Source organism: Drosophila guanche, unplaced genomic scaffold (genome assembly GCF_900245975.1).
Source record: "Drosophila guanche unplaced genomic scaffold, DGUA_6, whole genome shotgun sequence".
Taxonomy (NCBI): domain Eukaryota; kingdom Metazoa; phylum Arthropoda; class Insecta; order Diptera; family Drosophilidae; genus Drosophila; species Drosophila guanche.
In genome coordinates, this window is record NW_022995747.1 from 5,465,812 (window position 1) to 5,491,447 (window position 25,636).

General features: G+C 47.3%; 1 protein-coding gene across 1 annotated transcript in view; it reads left to right on the forward strand.

The window, feature by feature from the left end:
- The window catches only part of LOC117582874 (protein similar), a 55,904-nt gene that overhangs the window by 19,202 nt on the left and 11,066 nt on the right, over nt 1-25,636 (forward strand). Inside the window, 3 exon segments of the mRNA XM_034270943.1 lie at nt 17,879-18,648; nt 23,949-24,479; nt 24,542-25,279. Of these exon segments, the coding sequence (XP_034126834.1) occupies nt 17,879-18,648; nt 23,949-24,479; nt 24,542-25,279 (2,039 nt within the window).

Consider the following 25,636-nt stretch of genomic DNA (forward strand, 5'->3'; position numbering starts at 1 on the left):
GCAGCTCCCTAGAACAACATTCCTCCTTTTTCTTTCAGGTCCAACGGGTGAGTACCTCAAATAAATTTGTATTTACTTAATTTAAGCGTGTTTGAGCAAATATTTGTGCATTGTTTCATTTTGTTTCCTCTTTCATTCGCTTCACACTTGGAAGCGCCCCGTAGCGGGGGAAACGGAAAGGGGAAAGGGGAATAAACAAGCTTATTGTTCTTTTTTTTTGGGGGTTTGTTATACGATGAATGAGAATGAAAATTCGTTTTTAATTGCACCCCCACACTGTCGTTAGAGCCTCGTGCCCCGGTTTTTGGATTAGCTTTTTTATATGGTTTCATTAATTCGATCACATCATCATCATCATCGTGCTCATCATCATCATTACTTTCACTTTGGCAAATGTTTTTTCGGTATTGACACGCCTCCTGATTAGCAAGCAGTCCCCCATGTACACCCACACATGCCAACGAATGGATGCAGTCGAGCGGTGTAAATGAATGCTGACAGTTTGCTTTTAATTCCGATACAGCATGTGATTAGCTCTCCCTCTGCTGCTCTCGCTGAATATATTGTTCTTTTAACTGCGTCAATCAAGCAAATTCAATGATTCAATTGTTAATTGAACGACGTCTCGGGAATCGATTGTGTAATCGTTGACTACGCACTGCTTGCAAGCGAAGAAGAAATGCTGAGAGAGCGGGCAACTTTGTGTGTTCGTTTTGCTCTCCTCATCGTTAGCTCACACAGTACCCACTAGTGAGGTGTGTGGCTGCGTTCGTATCGATGCTTTGCTTTCTGGATGTACGCTTCTTTGATTTAAGGTAGCCCCAGGTCGACACTTTGTATGCAGAGCATCTATAAACACAGTGTATTTGTTTTTTCCGTTACCCTGCAGCCTGAAACTGCGAGAGAGAGAGAGAACTTTGCGCTCTTGCATATCATTTGATCTTTTGCTGCTCGCTTCAATGCATTTGGGTAGGTGTCTGCTTAGTTTACGGTTGCTGCTCATCTTTTTTGCCCTGCACAGCTTGCATTGTAAGAGCGTATACGCAAGCATTCAAGTTGATCTTCTGCTTCCCACTTCGATGCATTTGGGTAACTGCTAGCCGACTACCAGCTGTACCCATTTTCTTGCTCTTCTCTGTCCACTTTGTGTGCATTTAAATGTCAACAAATTGACGGGTACAAGCGCGTGTTGTTTTTGTAATTGCTTTTTGCTTAATTGAAAAGAGAGAGTGGGAGAGTAGAAGAGGAAGAGAGTGTGTGAGTGAGTATTTGTCACATTGCCAACTAGAAATATTCTCTCTGAGTTTTGTTTACTTTTATTTTGGCACACTCTCTCTCTCTCTCTCTCTCTCTGACTATTATTTATTCTAACGGTGAAGTGATGTTTGGACTTTGCACGATTTACGGTTCGCTGATAACTGTTCTGCACGGACAGGCGAGCACCAGTTGAGAATTAAAATAAACAAGGGAGAGAGAGAGAGAAGAATAGAACGATGATCAGTCCCTGCTCCTCCCACAGTTTGGCAGCTGCCTCAAGGTCGCCTTTGTAGTGGGAGAGCTGTGCAGCACGATGCGCTAGTCCAATGCGTAATTGTCGATGCATATTTATAGATTCCCAATTTCTTGGCTGTATCGACACATTTTTCCCACGATATTCCCCTTAGCAAACCAGGGAAATCCAATTAACAATTATTTCAGGAGGTTTTTCCCAGGGAAATTTGCATTTTTATGGCTCGTTTCATCCATGCCTGGGTACGCGTTGCTTTTAATTACCAAATGTCTGCCGTCCCACCACCCTGCACTGGATGTCTCCTTTGTATCCTGGCAATGTTCTCGATTTATCGCACTTGACAGGCTCTTTCTTCGGCAGTCCTTTCCACGCGCAACGCAAACTTTTTAGCCCTAATGGAATTTACACGAGTTCCTAACACTTTCCCCAAAAAAGATTTGCCATCCCCCCAAGCAGCGAGCCCCCGAGAGCCGACATCGACAGCAGGCTTAGGACGCCATTTTGTGGCTGGGAGACTAAAAATTAAAACAATAAATTAAGCCTGAAACAAGGCAAGCGAACCAGCTAGAGGGAGGCAATAAAATGTCGTCCTTTATGATTGCCTGACGGACCCGGCAATAAAATGAACTGAGAATCCTGAAATTAAAGAGTTCCTCCGTCCATTTCTCATTCCTGTTTCCATTATGTATGCGACCTTTTCCCAATGAATTCCATTTGCAGACCGCAGCATAAATATTTCATATGCACATGTTCTAATCGGGATTATTGATGGGGTGGTGGGTGTTCTCCTTCAGGTTCAAAGGTTCCAGCGCTGAACCCTTCGTTCAGTGAAACTTTTTCCCCATCTTGTTCGGTTTGATGGTTTTGTTTCCATTGCGTGGACATAATTTTGATTCTCTGATTTCTTGCGAGCGATAACTTTGGTCACCTGGTCACCAGCCGTCAGCTAATTGAAAAAGTTGAGGTAGTTCCTTCGCCGCATGTCTGACCTTAATTGCCTTGAATCGATTTTTCACTCAATACACACCTGCACACGTCCAGCTGTATCCTGTATTCCTGTCCCGTTCGATGTCTCTTTAATGTGATGGCCACCGCCGCACCCGTACCCGCACCCGCACCAGGACAGGCGTTAAATTGTGTTCCGTGAGCCGTCTTTGGGGCGATGTCCGTAAGGACACACGGACACGGAGATTTATGGCCACACAATTACCTAAAGGCTGTTAGCAGTTGGCTTGGGTTTTGGTTGGGGGGGGGGGGAACTATTCTGGAAAGGCCAACAAAATGCCTAGTCCTTCCATCATCGATAAGCCTTAGTTATCTGGTCACGTAGTCAGCACCAGTACGAGCCCCGTTCCCGCATCGGCAATCCTAGTTGTGTTGGCTCAAAAGCATCGTTATTAAAGCCGCTTTATTAATGCGGCTAAGCGATGAAGTTATTCACTCGATTCGGCTTCGATAAAGCAAACAACAGGCTGGCTGGCGGCTCCAATTTATTATGCTAATGTCCGAGTGCTTCAAATCCAATTGCCGTTGTCGATGCCCAGCTAGCTCCTTGGAGAGCGGAAATGTTTGCCAACTTCCGGCTGGGCATTCGTCGTGGGCCGCTCTCTGACGTCAGGATAATTAACTGTGAATGCGGCAACACTTTAACCAAAATCACTCCAGGGATGCGCAAAAGGCCTTTCCGAAGGAACAGGAACAACATTTTACACACGTGTAAGCGCACCATTAAAACTTTGTGTTGGCAAAAGCAAAGCCAGAGCAGAGCAGAACCCACACTCACTCTCTCTTACCCTTCCTTCCTTCCTTTTTCTTTTCATTCTTGAGGAATTTAATTTGCCACGGAGCAGAATGGAGCAGCCTGAAGTTGGGACTCTTGCTCCTCGAGGCGATTGCGGCTCCAGCCTTTTTCGTGGGCGAGATTGTCATCGCAGTTGATTCTGTTTTGATGAAGTCGCTTTACCCCACACCTTCGCTGTGACCCCCTTTGCTGAATCAACATTGCGTATACGCAACGTGTGCCGCGTGTCTTTGTATAGCTATTATTTGTATAAATATTTTTCATCTCTGCGCTCGCCTGATGACAAATTCATAGTCACACCTGAGCAGAGCAGAGAGCGCACAGAGCGTGCTGCTGGCTAAATCAACTTGTTTGCATATATATTATTTGTATACCTAGGGGGGAGGACTCCCCTCCTGCGGCACACACATGTGTGTCGTTAAATGATGTCCTGTGTGCATGAGTGGAAATTGCATTTTGATTGGCTTGCTCTCCGCTGCTGATAGAACATGACAAAGCTCCCTTCTCTATGAGGGCAGCTCACTCTCTGGGGAGCACAAGTCCCATACCATTCCGTCTCTGGTTTTTCCGGTTATTGCACATCAAAACCTTTTTATGTTGGACATAAAATTTGCGTGTTGGCTTTTTGGTGGCCTGCAGGACACAAGCGGCACGGAACGTAACGTAAACGTTGTAAAATGGATCTGCTTCGTTATCGAAAGCGAGATGCATTTACTCTCCTCCAGCTCCTTCACGAATACACAGTTCATAATTTGATTGGAAGCCTCTTTAAATGCTTGGCTTTAAAAGTTGATGGAGTGCTCCCCCCTGGTGCTGCTGTGGTGGGGATTACCATATTAACATATATGTATGTATCTGCCGCAAATGCCAAAGCAAAGTCAGTGGCACAGGCAAAAGCAGAGGCAAGTCCCTGTGTGATACGCACAATAAAACCCGATAAATCCGCCCGAAAATCACAAAATGTTGCCAAAACTTGAAGACTTTTTCACACGCAAACTGAAGGCACACAAGCAGGAGGAGCACCAGGCGCTGTTGGAGGCCTTTGAGTTGGCTTTTATATAAGCATTAGAATCGGGGGGTGGTGACTTCTCTTTCTTCAGGGTCGAGTATCATGCATATTTGAATAAACGTCAATGTAATTGACACTTAAAGGAGAAATGCCCCATTCGGGCACAGGCGAAAGGGAAGGAGAAAGCAGTCCTGGAGGCAGTGGATGAACGCGTGTCTCTTGTGTGCTTCCGCCAACACCCCCAATAGGGTGGTTCGTGCGTGTGTTTACCTGTTTATTTCCGCTTCCACCTGCTCATCGTGCAGCGGCCAGCAAATTGCGTAATTTAGCTCTGGAAATGTATTTTCTTTTTCCTTTCATAATTTTAAAGTTACGTTGGGGCAGAGTGAGATCGGTGGCAGGGGCAGGCCATAACCATAAGCATTATTCATGTGGCCACCAACCAACCAACCAACGCCCGCTCACCCGACCCCTGCTCTAACCGCTCAATCCAACGTTCTTAGGGGGGAATAGATTTCATTCTTTGCTTTGCTCCCCGCTAGTCCTTTGCCTCAATTACGCGCTCTTTTTCTGGGCATATTTTTAGGCACTTTTTCCTACTTCGGTCTCTCTTTATGCTCTCTCTCTGTCTGTCGCTCTTCCACTTCAGGGGCTATAAATACACGTGCCGTGGAATTTAGTCAACAAACTGTGGACAAGAGAGAGGAGCAGGAGAGTGTGGAATCTCTCTCTTTCTCTCTTTCCCTTTCTCTTATGATGTGACAATTACGGAAGCATACTTTTTCGGGCTGTCCCTGACATTTCTCGTGGCGGAAGGGACAATAAAAACCTGAGAGAAAAGGCAAATCAATTTCACCTACGCCCACGCTGCCTTTGGTTTCCCCATCCCACTACAAGGCCTATTACAAAATTTATTTGTTTGTTCGCTGAGCTTTTTATTTTTTGTTTTTATGGCACTTCGATTTAACAGCAACAAACACAAGGTGGCTGGAAGGGGACGAGGGGACACACACCATCAGATGGTTTGTTGTTCTTGCAAATATTTTGCGTCGCATTTCTGTTTGCCTTTTGCTTGTGTGTGGTTTTTTTCTGTACCACATAAACGTTCTCGCTCTCACACTCTGACATTTGCTCTCTCTCGCTTTCTCTCTGGGGTCCCGTGTCGGTGTCGTTGACTGCTGAAAGCGAAAGTTGTGCTCGATTTTCCGTGCCATTGCACGAGCCTAAATGCTCTCTCGCTTGCTCTCTCTCTCTCTCTCTCTCAGATGATTACATAACGAAAAGGAAAGTGAAAACAGCAGCAGGAAAAAAAAAATTCGAGTTCAAGGTCCCGCCTAGGCCGCATGCTCAAGAGAAATCGAACAAAAAATACACAGGCAAGAGAGAGCAAGGCGAGAGCGCGCTCTTCCGCAGAATGAGCCTAAAAGTAGGCCGAAATTGAGTGAAATCCCTGCGTTGGCGCTCTGCCTGGTACAGCTGCCACCCAGGGGCCCTGTTGGGGGGGTGGGTAACAAGTTCCTGCTTGCAGCAGCAAACAGCTGAGCGGGCCAGAGTAGGCGGCAGGTGGAAGGAGCGGTGACACGTGTACCGTTATGTGGAGTGAGCGAACGATTGCAGTTATCTGCCCGTTCCCGTTCCTGTTCCCGCTCGTTCCCCGCTCAGGGCAGTGCTGCTAATGGAAAGGTGAGAGTACTCTGTTGAGATTGTGAGGCCTTCCTTTGCTTCCTTGTTCTTTGTATTGCGTACTAGTTCCTTTTTATTATTTTTCATCATCTCTACCATTGCTAGAGAGTGAGAGTGAGAGTGAGGGAGGCAGGAATCTTTCTTATCGCGCACAAACATTTGGCATGGCATAATTCGAGGCGCAAACAACAGACACACAAGACTGGGTCTGGAGGCGGTAGCTGGAAGTTTCCATCGTAATTGCAAATTACGCAAGCAGAGAATGGGTCTAGGGCGGGTAGAGCAAAAGGATAGACAGACAGACAAAGCCATGAAAGACCAAGAACCAAGTTATCAAAATGGAAATGTTTTCTGGCATTTCGAGGGCGTCAAACCGTCGGCCCCGCAAACAGGCCAATGATGGTGGAGAGAGCAGAGAAGGAAAGAAGTAGATGAAGAGGAGTAGGAATAAGTAAAGTAGAGAAACACGCCAACTACGCATAAAACTAAAGAACTCCTCGGCCCCGCTCACAAAAGTTGACACAAGCCGCCGTCGAAGACAATAAACAAATATAGAAAACAGGAAACACACAGAAGGAAACACACAGAGAGTGAGTGAGAGAGATGGAAAGGGGAATGAATGAGAAATGAAAATCGAAGGCAATTGAAGAGCATTTATTGTCAGTAAACAAGCAAGCAAAGAAGAGAGACAGTGCGAGCAGGGAACACATGAAGGGGCGAGTTCAGAGTAGGCCTCCAAGGTAACGGAAAGCTTGGCAGGAGCTTCCTTCTCCTCTCTTTTCCGCCGCTGCCCACGTTAGCTGGAGCAATGCCAAGGCCTGCCTGCGATCTCTTACACACAGAGAGAGAGAGCGAAGAACTCAGCGGAAGAGCAGCAGCAGCGGTCGCCACAGAGCGTGAACAGCAACGAAGCTCCTGGCTATTAAGCTATTTTTATTAATGATAATTTTCGGTGCTTGGGCATCAGGCGACAAACCGCATAAATCTTTGGACTTTTTTTCCTTCCATTAATTCTTTTATTTATTCGCTTCTGCCACTTGCAACATGTGACCTGGCCGTAGTGAGGCGACACCCACGCTTTCGCCTTAAATCTAATATTATTTTAATAATCTCTCGCCTTCGGTAAACCCAACCCCTGCCATGCCATCATCATTCCCATGCTGTACGATTCCATTCTCAATAAAATTTTGTTTACACGTAGAACAGCGGCGAGTGGAATGATACCCTGTAATGGGATGTACCCAAACATATGCTCAACTTAACAGTTTATATGCGCAGCTTATTGAGGGAGGAGGGTCCACTCCTTCTCCCTTCCTTTGTACAGGGTATTCCCCTGGCGACTACTCACGTTCATCTCGCTCCCCTGCCGGCTGCTGATCTGCGAGTCACATGAATTTTGTCGCTGTCTCTTCTGGACTCTGATGTCGTTGTGGAAAACCATTTTCAGTTTCATTTGGTGCCGGCGTTGAAGGGAAGAAGCAGCGCGTGGCATGGAAAAAAAAAGAAACAGATTTCTGGTCACATGCAGAACTACGACGAATGGGGCAGAGTGGCAATCACGTGGGTTGATTCCCACTCGCAGTGCGGGGGCGCACCATGAGCTGTGCAGAGTGAGAGGGAAATAGAAATAGAGAGAGTGTGGGCCGACCCTTCCCCCCACTCATTGTCTCGACGATACAGATGTTCTTGAGTGACTTTTGATGGATGCCACGCCTCGGCCACATCCTGCAGGAGCAGGAGCAGGAGCATTCCCTTTTTTTATTTGGTTTTTCTTCCTGTTTGCATTTATTTGGTTGGGTCGTCCCTTTTTTTTCTGGAATGCTTGATGCTGTTTTCATCTTCTTATCAATTTGCGAGAAAGTTTATTAATTTTCCGGGCCCCAAACTAGATTTATATTCGACCCCTTGCCCCCTCCAAAATGTGGAGCATAAATCAGGGTAGGGAGAACTATCCCACAGAAGTTCTTATCCGCAGCGGTTCAAAGTTTTATTGTAGTTTCGATCCAGGGCAAAACGCTCCCACATTCGGACTGCGACTCCGACTTCGATTCGGGCGCTTTTGGGCCATTGCGTGTCGGTTGGCCATTATTCGTGAACTTCTTTTCGTGCCAGACATTGTTTGGACAGCGCATAATACAAAAATGTAATATTAATTCGCGGGTCACTGCCGCCCACGAGAACAGGAAGGAGAATGAACAATCAATGGGGGGAACCACAACGTGGCTGACTAAATGGCTAACTAACAGAAAAGACTGAATGACTGACGAACTGACTGACTGAATGAATGGCTTTCCTTTGATGACTCTTTTTTTTCGGCTGGGTTGCTCCTTCGCTCCGCTGATGGACACAATTTCCTCCATTCAATTGTTGGACAACTCGGTGTCGGCCATCAATCAAGGCCCTGTCGAAATTTGTTTAGAATAAATGTTATTTTAACTTATGATTATTATTGTTGTTGTTTGCCTGTGCGTGTCAGCTGTCTTGAATGTTGCTTGTTATTTTAATTAAGCGTTTCATAATGTCGCTAATTTGTTGGAATTAAACCAAAAAAAATAGAATTAAAAGCGAAAACACATGACAAACAATCGGCACAGAAAAGCGTATGATGGAAATTTGTTTTTATAAGCAATTATTAGATGATATTATCATCATCATCAGCAGCAGCAGCAGCAGCACCAGACAGATGGATAGCTAAATATCCAGCCAGACATATGCCAAACCGAATGAATGTGAATGTGTGACCAAATCAATCTTCTCTTCGTTTTTTTTTTCGGTAGTGTTGCAGATTCTGTTTTGGCTCTGCCAATGTTGATGATAATTGTTGGTTTTTGCCCCTTTTGCTGTGTATACACACAAACTCGTATCTATTTACACCCGTATCTGTATCTATATCTGTAGCTCGGCCATAACTCATCCGTTGGCAGTCTGTGATTGCCCGTTCTCCTCACTTTATATTTTGTGGCTTTGCCTTTTGTACCTTTTGTTGGCTTTATTGCTAAACGTTTAGATAAACACTCGGAACACAGGGAAAGAGAGAGATACAAAAACGGCCTACAGATACATTTGCAGTGGTAAGCGGGAGCTGGGCTGCAGGAGGTTCTGTTGGCTGTGGGCACACACAAAAAGTGACATATAATAGCCAGGGTAAACGATAGCCTACTCCTACCCTCCTGGAGTCCCCCCACCATCTGCCACTTGGGGCCGCACCGAGAGTTGTCAACACTTGAGTGGCATGTTGGTCGAGTCCTTCGTCCTTCTGCTGCTGCTGTCACTGTAAGAAATCCCTGAGATTATCACAGAGGATAAATCAATATTGTTCGAACAAAGATTTGGTTTGGCCTTTGATTCCGTTTGCTGGTAACACGGGGATTATCCTAATACCCATAAGGCACGGGCCCACCGCTCTGATCGATTTGCTTCAGTTTATCGATAAGTATCGATGTTTAGAGACTCAATTGAGAGAACAGCTGACAGACCCACTAAATACTGTATGGGATAACCGTACCCTCCCCCCGTGCTGTCTGCTGCCACACCTCACTACTACTGAGGACAAACACCTGTTTGGGCCGCAAACACTTTCAGCGACACACAAGTTCCGCTGATTGATCATTTATCACATCGTTTATCTATCGTTTGTATCGTCATCACAATCGAATGGGGAACTCCTCCTCCGCCTTCGCCTTTAAGCGTGAGAGCAGCTTCTGCCTCCCCTTTCCCACCCCAGAAGTGCCTTGTCATTCTCCCAATTGTTGTTGTTGTTCTCTTTCTTTCTTTCTCTCCCATTTTTTGTGCAAAAAACTTGATTTGATTTCAGCCTGCCTGCCTGCCTGCCTCTCTCTCTTCTTCCCACTTCCCATGTCTTTCGGCCGAATGTGTGTCTGCCTGCCTTATCATATGTTCCCATTGCTTGTGCATTGCCAAATCGCGTTTTTTCTTGTTTTTTTTTCTGCTGATTTTTATTCATTTTCGTGTTTTATGTTTTTGCCAAGTGCGCGAGACGCCGCTTGGGCCCGTGGAAACCAGTTCCACCAGATGCCGGCCGGCACTCACACAAACCGACACACACACACACACACACACATGTGTGTATAAGTGCAAATAAAAGCACACATTCAGGTCTGCCGCCTGTTCACTTAGCACCCCACCCCACCTCATTCTCACTCCATTCCGTTCCTCACGCGATCGTAAAGCAGCTCAACTCTTTGAGTCGCTCTCTCTCTCTCCCATTCGCTCTCTTAGTTGCTCGCTCTTTTGCTCGCTGGAGTAGTTTATGCTGCTACTGGCACGTAACACAACAGACAGACTTTTTTAACCGGGTTTTCTGCGGAATTCCAAATGCGTTTGCACCTGTCTGTGCCCCCACCCAACCTCAACACTCTGTTTCTGTGTATCTGTTAGATGACGCGACAACGTGAGTGGGTCTGTGTCGGTGTCTACGCTGTTGCCCCTTTCGATTTCACGAATACTTTTTGAGCAATTTCGCAAATTGTTTGGAGAATTACGTGTCAACGGGGGGGTACGCTGTCTGTAATGGCAGCGGAACTTATGAAATAATTCTCCAGCCTCAAGTAAATGCCTTACATGGCGCACAGTAGGGGAGGGGCCGGTAGATATTTGACCCGATTTGTAACTGCGCAAATGATTTACTCATTCCATTGACTTTTAGCACATAGTATAGATATACAATGTACTCTCTCGATATGGCTGTGGATTTGGATGTGGGCAGATTATCTAGACATCATCTGTCTTGCTGTCAGAGTCGTGCGATCAATCTACAAGAGAGCGGAGAACTCGAACGTTCCACTCAGAGAGAGCGCAATTGCAGATTGCACTAACGAGAGAGAGAGAGTGAGAGTAAAGATTTCACTAAAGAGAGAGGGGCAGAGAGAGAGAGCGAGTGATATTTATAGTAATTCGAACTTTAGTTCCCTCTCAGATAAGCAGAAACTCTCCATTCCACCATTCCCCCCCACAATCAATATCCCTGTGTCAGCGTCTTGAGTCATTCTTAGGGGAGTGTAGTGGAAGTGGGGAATGGATTTGTACGGGTGTTATGGTACAAACAGCTTTGGGGGGCTTGTCTGGTGACGATTGAGCATGATTCGGCACTTTGCGTTACTGTGGGAAGGGGTGCTGATAATTGAAATTGCACATAATACCCGTACCCGTACCCTGCCCGTAACCCCCCCAGTATTTAGTAGACCGGTTTATCTTTTCGCCCTGCAATCATCGGCCTGATTTATTTGGGTCGTATACTACATCCTCGCTAGCCGCTTCCTTGGAGCGTGCATTTTAATGTGATTGAAGTCCGACAGTTGATTTGTGTCTTGTGGTGCAGAGCGACAGAGCGACGGAGCAGGGAATTGCAGCAGCATTTCAGCTTTTAGTCTGCGGTGGCAGCAGGCACTCTGCTCTCCCGTGGCAGTGGCCAGAAATAGCATCCATCGAAAAAGGGGTGAAAATTCCTTCCAGTGAAGACATCTTGTCTTCTACTTTTCCTCAGCTTTGTTTGCTTTTGGCACACTTTGTGTTTATTTTTACATTTTGCGTGAATATTTTTCTGACTCTGGGCCTACAGTCCCCACAGAAAATACACGGAAAATGCCAGGAAACGATAACCGATCGACGATCTTGTCCAGAAATGCAAAATAAATAATATAAATAAAATATTGTTGTGGCATCAATAAAGAGCCGCTAATGGATCGATTGGGAATGGGAGCTTCGGTTTTTTTGTTGTATCTATTTTAAGCATTTCTGGCTGGCATTACTTTTATCACAATTTTCGGGAACATCTCGAATGAGATTCTGTTCTGTTCGGTTCTGCTGTGATTTTTGCATATTTTCTTAAGCATTTTGGATCTTTAATGCTACCCCACAATGCCAGCCTGCGTTTATTTATTGTGTATTTTCACTGTGTGGAAAAATGTTTGCCCGACCCCCGAATATAATTCGAATTTATTTCTGTCGACACCCGAAGCCAGAAACTGCATAAAGATTTGGAATTTATTTTCATTCTATTCTGTTTGTCGTGTGTTGCCTTCCTGCCACCATTGTTTGAGATGGTTTGGGGCGTGAAGCTCTGGAAGTTTCTGACATTTTTGAGTGGCACCCACTCGCCTCCTCCTTCCATGCTGCTGTCGAATCATTTAACGAAGAGGCTCGTGAGATTTCATCAGAAAGTTGTGTAAATTGTGTTGCAGTTAAAACACACTCACCAACACAGCACACACACCTATACACCCATAAACAGTTTTATTTCGTTTCCAAGGCGAAACGTAAAAAGCGCTCTCGTGTCCGTCGAGAACCTTGTATCTATCTTCTCACTCGCTCGCTCTCTCTCTCCACGCCCGTTCGTCCTGCGTCCTTGATTGTGTGGCTGTATCTGTGTATGCTGTTTTGGGCTTTTGTGGCCCTTTTTATGCCCATCACGCAATGGCTTTAGTTTTATGACGAAATTAGCGAATGTCGGCAAACTGGCAGCTCTCATACATACAATATTTGTGAAATTTAACATGTACCCCCCCCAAAAAAGGAAATTGCAAATGCTATGGAGATGAATATGAATGGATTTCCTTTTGCTCTTCCTAAGTTAATGGAAATTCCACTCGCTGGCATACTCTCAGGCGCCTCTGTGGTATCTCTTTTCAACGGACGGCAAGCAGTGCACGTCGCTACATTCCCGTTATCGGGCTATCAGCTGTGGGCCTCTGTAGGGTTCAACGTTTACCGTTTGCAAGATTAGAGGCCTACACCTACTCGATGCTGCTTTCAAACACACTCACTCGACTTTTAGTGGGCTCTTCCGGCTCTCAAAGAGCGGCAGAGAGGGAGAGCCAGCTGATGGAGAACAAGCAGAGCAGAGCAGAGCAGAGCACACATTTTGTTTGGCATAAAAACAATAATAAATAGCAAACGTCGTGTGAGACTGCAAACATTTCGCACTCGAGCGATGAGTCAAGCGCTGCAAAAGCACTCAAAGAGAGTGCGCCGGCGCCGCTTTACTCTCTTGCTTTGCTGGCGTTCTCCCGCGACGCTTTGGGGCTGAGTGCGGCCTGCGCTGGCGTTTCACTCAGTGGCAGAGCTCCCCCACAATTTCCTTTAACACTGCTGTTGAACTTTCGTCCACCCTGTGTTATCTGGGCAATTCGTCCAATGTTAAGGCATTCCAGCAGCATTCAGCTGCGCAGTCAAGAATCGGTGGCAGCGCTCTCTAAACTTGCCACTCAAGACTGCCGACAGCGACGGCAGACGGCACGGCACTCTCTTAAAAACATAAATGGAAATTACATTCACTCATTCTTCTCTGGGTCTTCGAAAGCAAAAGCTGAGCAAAGCAGCGCTCCGCAGCGGCCAGCACAGCACCCGAGCAAACACTTTTCGTGCACTTCTCCCCAACAACACGCTCGAGCAGAGCACAGAGCAGAACCTGGACGCTGCCACGGAACTGTGTGTGCTGAGTGTGTGCTAAAAACTATTAACTAAACTCTGCTGCTGCTCTCTGCTCTATCTCCCCCTTCACACTCACTCCGGGCTGCCGTGTCGTGCTTAAAAACAATCGGCGATTGACGTTTGTGTTTTTTACCTCGCCAGCTACTGTCGGAATCGGTTGAATCGGAACGGATCAGATCGGAACGGGGATCAGATCGAAAACAAAGTCGAAGCGCGAGTCCCTCCTGCACCGCACCCCCTAATACTCAATACTCTCGACTTGTGCATACAAAATAAAAGTCAATAAAACGCAAAAAGCTATCGAGAATAACTGTAAATATTGCAAATAGTAAACGAAACGGGAGAAATGCAAAGTTAATAAACGGAAAATAATAAAGAGAGAAGAGAGAGTTTCGATCAAAAGGTAAAGATCTAATGGGAAATTTCAACTGGCGAAAAAGTTAATAAATTACATAAAATATCAAGAGCGAAGGCGGTCGTTCAAATTTTTGTATTTTGTGCTGTGATCATCGTGGAATAAAACAAAATCTAAATAAAAACACGCAAAAAATTAAACAAATTGCCAACAAAAAAAATGACAAAAATAAACTTTATTATGCGTGGAATGACACACACACACACAAACACACTCGTGCAGATAATATATAACTTAAAGTATATATAATTCCTATTTTAATCAGCCTGCTGTTATGGTTGTCTTTGTGTGTGTGAGTGTGTGTAGATTATCAAATTCAGCAGCGATCTGCTGTGTTGTGCTCTGCTCTGATCCGGTCCATGTCCATGTCCAGATCCAGACCCACATCCAAGAAAAGTGTATGCAAACGTTTGTTACCCTCGGGCCTGAAAGCCATTTCTGCATGTGTTCCTTATGCGCGATTAAAAAGTTAATCCAACGAAAGTGGGAGAAAGGAAGAAGAGACGAAAGTTTTACACAACACTCGGTCCTAACCTGCAATTGAAATTGCATTTTGCGTGCATTCGCTGTCGCTGTCGCTGCCTCTGCACTTGTCCAAAAATGCTCTCTCTGCCTAGTAGGCCTCTCACTCTCCCACTCTCAATCACTCTCTTCGCTCCACAGACCAGACATAGTGATGTGTGTTTTGTTCCTTCTTCTTCGTTTCGCTTTTGCGGGGAGGAAAGCCAGCAGCCGCATTGCATTTGCAAATTTGCATTACATAAAATTGCTGAGCGAGCGCTGGCATTTGTTTATGCCAGAATATAGAAATTAATTAAAGGTAAAGTGTGCGTTTAATTGCGAGTGCAACCGTGGAGAGGTGTCTGTCTGCCCCCGTGTCCAGTGTTTGTTCCGTGTTAGTGTTTGTTGTTCCTCGCCCTCCCCGCTTGTTTTGCGGGGACAAACCAATTGATTACACAACTCCCCAAGTAAACATATTCTCCTCAATTTCTGTCAGTTGGTACGCTCTTTTGATCTGCTTAATTCAGGGTCCATTGTGCCTGCACGCCTCTTCCTCCCCTCCACCAGTCCACTATATGCTACTGGCTTTTTTTCGTTCATTCAATTTACTACACACTCACATGGACAGCGACACACACTCTTCTCACAGAGAGCAATTACTGCTATTTTACGCTGCGTTGGTCCATGCGTTGGATGGGTTGGTTTGGTCGGGGGGGAGCAGGCAGGGGATCCAATGTAGCCGTGTGCCCGTTATTGCTCTGCAATTGAAATCAGCGGAAGAGGAGAAAAGAGGAAGGAGCAACAGAATACACAGCCTCTGCTTATGTCTCTCTGTCTCTGTCTCTGTCTGTGTTTGTTGTCGTATGCTTGTTGTCTCTCTATCTCTCTCTCTTTATGGTCGCTTGCTTCTGTATCTCTGTCGCTGCTCTGCTCTCTGCTCTCTGTTCTTTTTTGCCTCTGCCTTCGACGCAATTTGTTACACAATAAGAAATTGTTGCTTTAATTTACATCTGTAGCTTTTTCCTCTTCCCCTCTCCTTGAGAATGCGCTCCTCTAACATATTTCAAAGATCTTTTTGCATTGCCGATGCATTACTAATGTGCTCTTAAATGTTTTACTGTCATTTTACTCCCCTTTTACTTGTACTTTAACTTCGTTTAGTTGCGCTCTTCGCACTCGGTAATTAATTTGTGCATTTGCACACAGCGGCAGGGAGGAAGAGAGAGAAAGAGAGAGAAAGAGAGAGAGAGCGAGAGAGCTGTGCTGTGTTGTTTCCAAGCAAAAAGAGCAAGCGGGCGTTCGCATACATCAGGCGATCGAACAGCGCTGCTGTTGCTGCTGCCGTTGCCTCTGCTGACTCCGCACTTCAGCTACAGCTTCTACGCGGCTCTGGGCGAAACGCGACTGGGGGCCCACAGTTCAAAAGCTTTGGGGATCGATAGTGCGATAGTCCCGTTATCACTTATCAGCCTCTCTGCAGTGCACTTTTCCAGCACTTCATTCCCACTCTACTCCCCGCTCGAGTGGATCCCTAATTACGATGTGATGTAAGCCTTTTTTGGAGCCCTGGAATGGAACGGTGTCGGGTTCTGGTTCCAACTGGTTGCAACTGGCACAAGTCATAGTTGAAGGCAAACAATTGGCGATCTCCCGGCGACAACAAAAGAAGATAAAGCAATTATTTAAATGTATTGGTGTGTGTGTATTGTGTTCTGTGTGCGCTGTGTCAGGTGGGTATGTCATCACATCTAGATCCATCGATTCGGTACCCACCAACCCACTCTTTCCGGATTACGCAATGACATTGGAAACCCATCAAAGTGGGCTGGTCACCTCGTTGAGGTGGCTGATATCTACACATCTATCTAGCTATCTTTCTATCTATCTATCTAATGTATGTACATTGAAAACCCCTTCACTTCAATGTCACACATGACTTTGCAGTCCCGCCCCCAGTGCGCCCCTCGAATTACTCTGGTACTCAGGTACTTTCTGCTATTTCACCAGAGGGACGAGCCCCCAAAAAAGTAAACCGACGACTATGACTAGCGTCTGTGGTTGGGGGTTTGGTTGGTGTCTGAAATCTCACAATTATAAATAATATTCCATTGTTTGTTGGTTTTGTTGCTGGTGATATTCCGCCTCATCATGTCCACCAGCACTTGAGGGCCGCCCCGACGCACAAATATAGATCGAGTGTTTTCCGTAATGTTCTGCCGCTGCCGTGTGATGGTGATGGCGCCTTTATCACGATCAGACCTGGCTGTCGGGTCGGGGCATTCCACGGGGATTTCACGGGGGCCCCACGGGGGCTTCACGCGTCTAACGCTTGATACTCACCCGCTCCATGCATGCACACCTCACGACCCAAAGCCAGGAGCAGGGGCAGGGGCAGGGGCAGTGGCACGGGCACGGGACAACTGCCTGAGTCGGCCGATCATGAAGGCAAAGGCACACACTATCTTATCAAAGAGCAGCAGGCAACAAAAACATTTGCAAAACAATTAAATTTGGTCGAGAGACGCGCCGTAAAGTGCTCGCCGCCATGTTGCTGTGCCTCGCTCGAGCTCTCTCTCTCTCTCGCTCGCTCTCTCTTCTCAGAGATTACTGATACTCGGAGTGGCAGGCGTCTTATCAATGTGGGTCCGGTTCGAAATGTGGGTGGGGTGGGGTAGGGTTCAGCCTTCAGCTCTTGGTGTTATTGCCTTGTGAGACATCGGGACACACCCACCTTCCGTGCGATTCCATTCGCTTTGCTATCTATCACGGCCTGCCTGTCGAGTGATCCCCGAACGCGTCGCTACTGATTTTAGCCTGGATAACTGATAACGAGGCGATCGTTGGATGCGTGGAATCCATCCCCGATCGGATGGGGTGTGTGTGTGTGTGGGGGTGACCCCGAATTTGGGTGTCTGACTGAGGGCAGGCAGGCTGGCAGCTTATCGGCAGAGGAAAATTTTCCAATGCTGCCGGTTGTGAAATTTAATAGTGTAAACCAGAGCAGTCCATCGACAACTCGTTCATCAGGAGAGGGGAAGACCTTAGTTAGGCAACACACACCGCTGCCCCAGGGTGGGGTTGGGGTTGGGGTTGCCTGTTGTTCGTGGCTCAATTCGGCTCGTTAGAGGGGTAGGGTGGAGACGGTACCTAGTGTTAATTTCTAAGTTTGCTAATTGTTAATTACTAACCAGAGAACAAGTGCCAGGCAGCTGCCACACAACAGAGCAGCAGCAGCTGCTGCCACACGCGACTGTGATTGTGATGCCTATGTGTGAGCGAGTGCTGAAGATACTTTGTTGTACTGAAAGATACATTGTGGAAGCACAAGCATGCATTTCCCCAAAGATACGAGAGTGTATCTATCGAGTGTGTCGCGCGCTTTACTTTTCTCTCCCTCTGTGCCTGTGGGTGTAACAAACGAGTGCAAACGCGAAGTCAGACAAAACCACATACCCTCTATAGATATATAAATCATTACGACAAACGCGCTTCGATTCGTCATTTTTGCAGTAATCTTGAGAACAAACATGAGATTTACTCACTTGCTCAGCAAACGGCGGCAAGCGAGCAAAAGGAACAGCAACAAACAGCAACTGACATCGAGAACAACAACAAAAACAACACAGAAACAACAACCACAACAACACAGGAGGAAACACCAGCTAAGACAAACGCAACTCCAATAGAGCTTGAGGAGAAACCCCAAGCCCCAATTGAGAGCAAGGAGCCAGTTTCGGAAATCAACAACAATCCAGAGCCGGAGAAAACTCCAATTGCAACGGAAATTACTGCTGCTGCTGCAACCAACAACAACCCACCGACAATCACAACTGAAACAACAACAGCCAAACCACCCAACAATCAACAGCAACAACAACAACAACAACAACAACAACAACAACTGCAGCAGGCAGAACTCCATATCAAGCGGGAGAATCACTCGCCGGGTCCGCGCACCATCACAGCACAGCTGATCAGCACCGCCACCGCCAACAGTGGCAACAGCCTGCGACTCGAGGAGAAGCGCCCCAAGTCGGTGACCGCTTCGGTGTTCCGGCCCAGTCCGGCGCCACCTTTAACTGCAACACCCACAACAGCCCCAGCAGCGGGACTTGGATTCAAGAAAACAACAGAACCAACACTGCCCCCGACAACGACAGCAACGGCAGCGATTCTCTCGTCGAGCAATCAGCAGCAGAATCCACAGCAGAATCTGCAAGCGACTCAAGATATGAGTAAGGGATTCCTATCATTCGTCGACGATGGACGAGGCCTAACAAGTGAGTATCCCAAGTTAAAACCTTTTAAAACTATTTAGAACGAACTCGATAAGGTTGGGGGTTTCATCTTGTTAGTGCGCTGATAAGCTGATAAGCGGAAGGGGTAGCAAAAACATTTCATTAAAGTACATCCAACAAATGCATCAGGTGCAGTGCTGCGTTCAAGGCTGAAGAGTCGCAGCTGCGACGCTCACCAACACCAACACACTCATTCATACATATTTATTGCCTGGCCCTGCCTCTGCCTCTGCCTCTGCTTTGTTTATAAATTCTATGCACAACTACGGACGGTGGGTTGGGGCATAGCGAGGAGCACTACTTTTAGTGACGCGCGATATTTGATGTGATTTGACGCATTGTCGTAAGCCTCTCTGATGCAGCGTCGTCGATTGCTTGATTGGTCAGTAAGTCCAGTCAGTCTGTCAGTCGGTTTGCTGCTTTTTCTGCTTATCTGCCAGTGCCTGACTCTGGCCGCAATTTGCGCAAATAAAACTATTTATTTGTAAAGACAACAACAACAACACATTCCCTCATTTCACTACCCACCCCGCCACGGCCCTTCAATTGCATTTAGTAAACAATGTTCAGTGGTCGCCTCGCCTGATAAGTGCATATGTATGTACATGTACAGAGCCATATAAACGAGTATATAGTTGATTGGTTTCCACTCCCCACTAAACCGCATGCCGGTTGCCAGTGCATTTTCCCGAGTTGAAGCGGCTTCGGGCCCACTCTTATGTCATGTTTTGCCGGCTAATCACACAAAGCAAGAGACAAAATGGAACCCCACCCCCAAAGGGTCGATCCCTTGTGCATATATTTGCATTTGCATTCGCTACAAAAGATCACCATTGATAGAATATAAATTAATGAAGCAGAAGAGCAGAAATGGTAAAGCAGTAAACCAGCATAGCAAGCAGTGTAGTAGATCCAAAGAGAGTATTGGTAAAGCAGTTGATTAGCAGTAAAATGCATCTTAGAAGCAGTAGCAGCAATAGTAGCCATAGCGGCATAACAAGCAGTGCTCTGCTCGGATCTTTTTTGCTTCATTCAATCCATCTGATGGATCCCATGCTGTGGAAAAACACTGCTGCTGGCTCGCGGCTCGCGGCTCTGTGTCTCCAATTGTGTTTGTGTGCTGTCAGGCAGCATCCGAAAACCAATTGGAAATTTTAGATATTCTTTTTGTTGTATGGTGGCGAGTGAGAATTTTTTGTTTTTTTACTTTTTGGGGGACTACTTGCACGCTTCTGTCGCCTGGTGACAAGAGCCCAAAATATGAATATTAACTTGAGCCAATTAATATGTTAAGCGATGCGCGGCTGTCGTCGGACGGGCACAGGGAAGAACGAAGAGGAGCAGTGAAAGAGTGGAAAAAGAGTGGAAAGAGCAATAGAGAGAGAGAGCGAGAGAGGAATGTTTTGGCGCGTGTGCCAAGGTCCGGCCATGGATCAAGCGGATCCGTCTCGCATGTGTCCCGCACCCCTTCCAGCACCCCACCGACCCATAGCCTTTTGCTGCTTAAATTTTGAGTATTTTTTCTGAAATTCCTCCTGCTCTGAATGGAGGTATGGGGCAAACCTGCAGCTTCCCCACCCACCCCATCCCGCCTTTGCCCCTAATCGCTTTCGCTTTTGTTTCGGCCTCTTTCTGTTGACATTTTGTGCTGCCTGCGGCAGATACTACAGAAACAGCTACAGCCACAGATACCTTTCGTGTTCCCCCTCATTTCGCCCCGTCTATATTTATTTTCGTGTCGTGGAACGTAAATAAACAGGGAAACGGCGCAACTTTGGCTTTATTTTTGTCTCGTCTGCAACTTTGGCTTCAGGAATCCATCGATGATGATGCCTCGAGCATTATGTGTAGTTTTCCCTTCAAACTTGAAACATTCCACTCGCCTAATCAGCGGTTGATGCAAACGAGACTCCTCTGGCCCTTGTCTGAGGGACAAACAAGCAACAGAAGCTTCACTGTAATTACTTTATGCTGTTATCCAATCCGCGCAATCTTCAAAAGCAAATATTTGTAACGATAACACACAGCATGGGCAGCGAACAAAAACAAAAACAAAAACAAAAACAGGAACAGGAACACAGACAGCCACTTTTTGCCCATAAATAATTTGCTCCCAACAATGTGCCACTGCCATTTATGGTGCGACAGCAATTATGCCTCAACGTATCGATGGGGATGGGGTCATGCGTGGACGTGTAAACGCACTTCAGTCGTGATTAGCACGAGTCCAACACGACTGTCCATGCAGTGAGGAGGGGCAGTCAGCAGAGTCTCTCCTCTAATCATATTAACGGAATGGAATGGAATGGAATGGGCTTGGGATGGGATGATAATACCACAGCCCAGCCGCAGTTCAAGTTCAACTTGGCTTCAGTCGCTTCATTGCTGATTGTCTGTCTCTCTGTCTGTGGCGCTCTGTGTAAATTTGTTCAATATTTTTTGTTTTGTCTTTTGGGTTGGGGCTCTCTTACAAAGCATCGCCCTGTGGCCTGGCCCCGTTTTGTCTCTATGGCACTCATATTCGATTCTCTGCGTTTGTTTTTTCTCTGATTCTGATTTGGAACTACGTCACGTCACGTCACGGCACTGAGAACGCAGGAGCCAGCCTGGGTTGCCGTTTTCAATTGCAAAGATGATGACATAAATTTATTTAAATTGAGGCTGTTTCTTGTCTCTTTTCATCTGAAGATTTCCCTTCACAGTCACGGGTTTGGCTGTGCTTTATGTATCTTCATCTCTGTCTGTGTCTCGTGTGTTAATGCGGCAACCTGTTCCCGCCCCAAAACAACAAACTTTCGAATACACACACGCCACACGATATTCAAGTGCACAAACCGCACTCCGAATGTGGCTCAAGTGCAGAGATGCCTTTCACATTCGATTGGCTGACTGAATCACTGGGTGATGGTCACAGTTGTAGTCGCAGTCGCAGTTGCAGTTCAGCCTTCAGCCTATTCTCATCTCGTCGAGTCTCTCTCTCTCTCTCTCTCTCTCTCGTTTGTAGGCCCCCAGTTAGCCCAGTTAGTTGGCCGCTAAATGCGACTGAGGCCCGGCCTTGCACATTTTTTTGTGAGGGATCAACAGGGCAGTGTGTACTTCGGGGGCTTTGTATTATCATGCGCCATAATTTGTGTTGTTTTTTCCGCAAAAGCCTCAGCAACAGCGACAGCGACGGCGACGGCGATGCCAGAGCGTTTGAGTAGCACTCGAGTGCCATAATTACAAGTCACAAATACACTGCCGGGTTGCTGGGTGCAGGGTGCCCCGAGCGGGGCACCTTTAGGCGTGCATTGTTAATTAATTTGTTTGTGTCGAATGCAGCGACCGCAAGAGCAAGTGCCCAGTCGGAGGTGCCACGTACCAGTGGCAGGGCTAGAGACGGAGAAAAGCCCTACCAGATAATCGGTTCTTTATTGCTTTATTGCCATTATATACTGGGGATATGTGTGGGCAGAAGCGAGCGAGCGCTAAGCCACACTGTAAGAGAGAGAGAGAGAGAGAGAGCTGCTTATATGGCTGCTGCTGCTGTCAGAGGGATTTATGGCTCGCTGGAGAAGTAAGCCCCCCTGCAATGAACACTCACACTCACACTCACACTCACAAATTCCTACCCATAGACTCACGNACAAACTTTCGAATACACACACGCCACACGATATTCAAGTGCACAAACCGCACTCCGAATGTGGCTCAAGTGCAGAGATGCCTTTCACATTCGATTGGCTGACTGAATCACTGGGTGATGGTCACAGTTGTAGTCGCAGTTGCAGTTGCAGTTCAGCCTTCAGCCTATTCTCATCTCGTCGAGTCTCTCTCTCTGTCTCTCTCTCGTTTGTAGGCCCCCAGTTAGCCCAGTTAGTTGGCCGCTAAATGCGACTGAGGCCCGGCCTTGCACATTTTTTTGTGAGGGATCAACAGGGCAGTGTGTACTTCGGGGGCTTTGTATTATCATGCGCCATAATTTCTGTTGTTTTTTCCGCAAAAGCCTCAGCGACAGCGACACTCGTTTGAGTAGCACTCGAGTGCCATAATTACAAGTCACAAATACACTGCCGGGTTGCTGGGTGCAGGGTGCCCCGAGCGGGGCACCTTTAGGCGTGCATTGTTAATTAATTTGTTTGTGTCGAATGCAGCGACCGCAAGAGCAAGTGCCCAGTCGGAGGTGCCACGTACCAGTGGCAGGGCTAGAGACGGAGAAAAGCCCTACCAGATAATCGGTTCTTTATTGCTTTATTGCCATTATATACTGGGGATATGTGTGGGCAGAAGCGAGCGAGCGCTAAGCCACACTGTAAGAGAGAGAGAGAAAGAGAGCTGCTTATATGGCTGCTGCTGCTGTCAGAGGGATTTATGGCTCGCTGGAGAAGTAAGCCCCCCTGCAATGAACACTCACACTCACACTCACACTCACAAATTCCTACCCATAGACTCACGAATGCATTTGAAATTCTATTTGGCCTGCGGTCTTTGCAATTGCAACTCAATAGTCGCCCAAACCCGAGCCGCAGAGGCGGTTGGAACTAGTTTTATTTGCATATATCCCAGGTACATACATATATGATGTACAGAGAGATCGGGGCTATATACAGGGAGGGGTGGGATCGGATCGGGTCAGATGATCGTGACGCTCGCCGCATCCCAAGGGGTGATAAGCGCCTTGCCTTGCACCTTTTGCCCATCCAATCGGATGCGCTGCCCTCACGAGAGTTATTTAATTCAGGAAAAATTGGCACAAAATAATAATAATAATTATTTTTGATTTGGAATTCTGATTCTGCATCTGTTTCTGTTTCCATTTTGCTTTGTCCGCACTTTTGTTCCGTGTGCGTCAAAAGGGGTTTTGGTTTTTGCTATTCGCTGATAGCGTCGCCCCAAAGTGCTGATTAATGAGTCTTCCCTGCCTGCTGTATGGCAGGGTAGGAAGAGTTACGAGTGCCATAAAAATCATGGCTCGATTTCGATTCGAATGGAAGGAACAAGAGGCATCGACTAGGCGACTAATTCACGGAGGAAACGCGTTCAATTAGATTCAATTGAGACGAGCTGTCAATTAGAGCAGAGCTCTGGCACTGGCACTGGCACTGGCTCTAGGCACGGGCACTGCCACTGGCGATAAATGAATTTTCGGCAAGGGTTCCATTAATTAACAGCCATCAAAAAGTGTAGCGTAGATGACAACACAGCGCCGAGAGAGTTCGTTCTAGCGAAAGCAAAAGAAAACCAGGAGAAACCGAAACTAACCGAATTTCTCTCTCTCTCTCTCTCTCTCTATCCATTTTCAGTGCTCAAGGAGGAACCCGACGATTTGTCGCATCATTTGGCCTCGACCAACTGCATACAGCTGGACGAGATGACACCCTTCAGCGACATGCTGGTGGGCCTCATGAGCTCCTGCCTGCTGCCGGACGAAATCAACTCCCTGGACTCGACCACCTGCTCGACAACGGCCAGCGTGGCGCCCCACTACCAGAGCAGCAGCAGCCACAGCCACAGCCACAGTGGCAGCCACAGCGGCAGCCAAAGCAGCAGCTACGCCAGCAGTCCCCTCAGCCCGCTCACGCCCACAGGTGTGGTGACCACAGCAGGAGGAGCCGGAGGAGGAGCTTCGAATGGCAGCAGCACTCCGAGCAATCACAGCAGCAGCAACCAGCAGCAGCACCAGCAGCAACATCAGCACCAGCATCACGACAACAGCAACAGCAACAGCAACAGCAGCAGCAGCAACATCGATCCGTTGTTCAATTACCGCGAGGAGTCGAACGACACGAGCTGCTCCCAGCATCTGCATTCGCCCAGCATCACATCGAAGGTGAGTGCGACCCTAAATGGTATTGAGATTACTGTTAAACGATTGGGGTTAAACGCAAGGGGAAAGCGAACGTCTCAGGGCTCCTGTCGTCGGACGGTAGCGATACGTCGGGGTCAAGCGACTGGGTCCTCCTACTTAAGAGCAAGCACCTGAAACTCTACGCACGGGGTATGTAGGGGTACCCGCTACTGTACGGCGACGAGACGGAGACAGACTTGATGTGGTGTCCGCCGGAGGATCTGCATGGATCCATGCCCAAGGAGATTGATGCCATACAGCAGCAGTTGCAGCAGCTACAACAGCAGCAGCATCATCACCAGCAGCAGCAGGCTTACAGCCAGTACAACCAGCAGCAGCAGCAGCAGCAGCAGCAGCAGCATTTCTCCAACTCCCTGTGCTCGTCACCCGCTTCGACAGTGTCCTCGCTGTCACCATCGCCAGTGCAGCAGCAACAGCAGCAGCAGCAGCAGCAGACCGGAGGAGTCTTCACCACCGACTCGAGTGAACTGGCAGCGCTGCTCTGTGGCTCGGGCAATGGAACGCTCTCCATACTGGGCGAGAGTGGAGCCAACGCCGCGGAAGAGCGTCTTCAGCAGCAGCAGGCCAGCAGCGACTTTCGCAGTTTCCAGCAATTGCAGCAGGAGTTGCAGCTGCAGGAGGAGCAGCAGCAGCAGCAGCAGCAGCAGCAGCAGCAACTGATAAGCCTCAGCATCGAGTGCAAAAAGGAGAAATACGAAGTGCCAATGGCACCCAGCTTGAGTCATTCCATTGAGGATGCATTTGAGAATGACTACAGCAAGGATTGTAAGTATTAATGGAGAGAGAGAGAGAGAGGAGAATCAACCATCAATCAGTTCATGTCCAGGGATCGATGGAATAGGTTTGATTTTGGGCTGGGGGAAGACTTATTTTCCTGCACTTGGAGAGGCCTAATTTGATGGCATTTGCCGCCTGACTAAAAATATCCCACAAGAAAGTAGAAAATATTTTTTTATGATATGCTGCCAACGCACACACACACGCACACCCTGAAACACGCCACACACGCACTGGCACAACGCCTACATGTAAAAATAGAGGGAGGAACAAAAAATAGGAGAAATATTGTTGCGTGTCGCGGAAGATGTCACTGTGGCTGGCTGGCTGGCTGGCTGGCTGGCC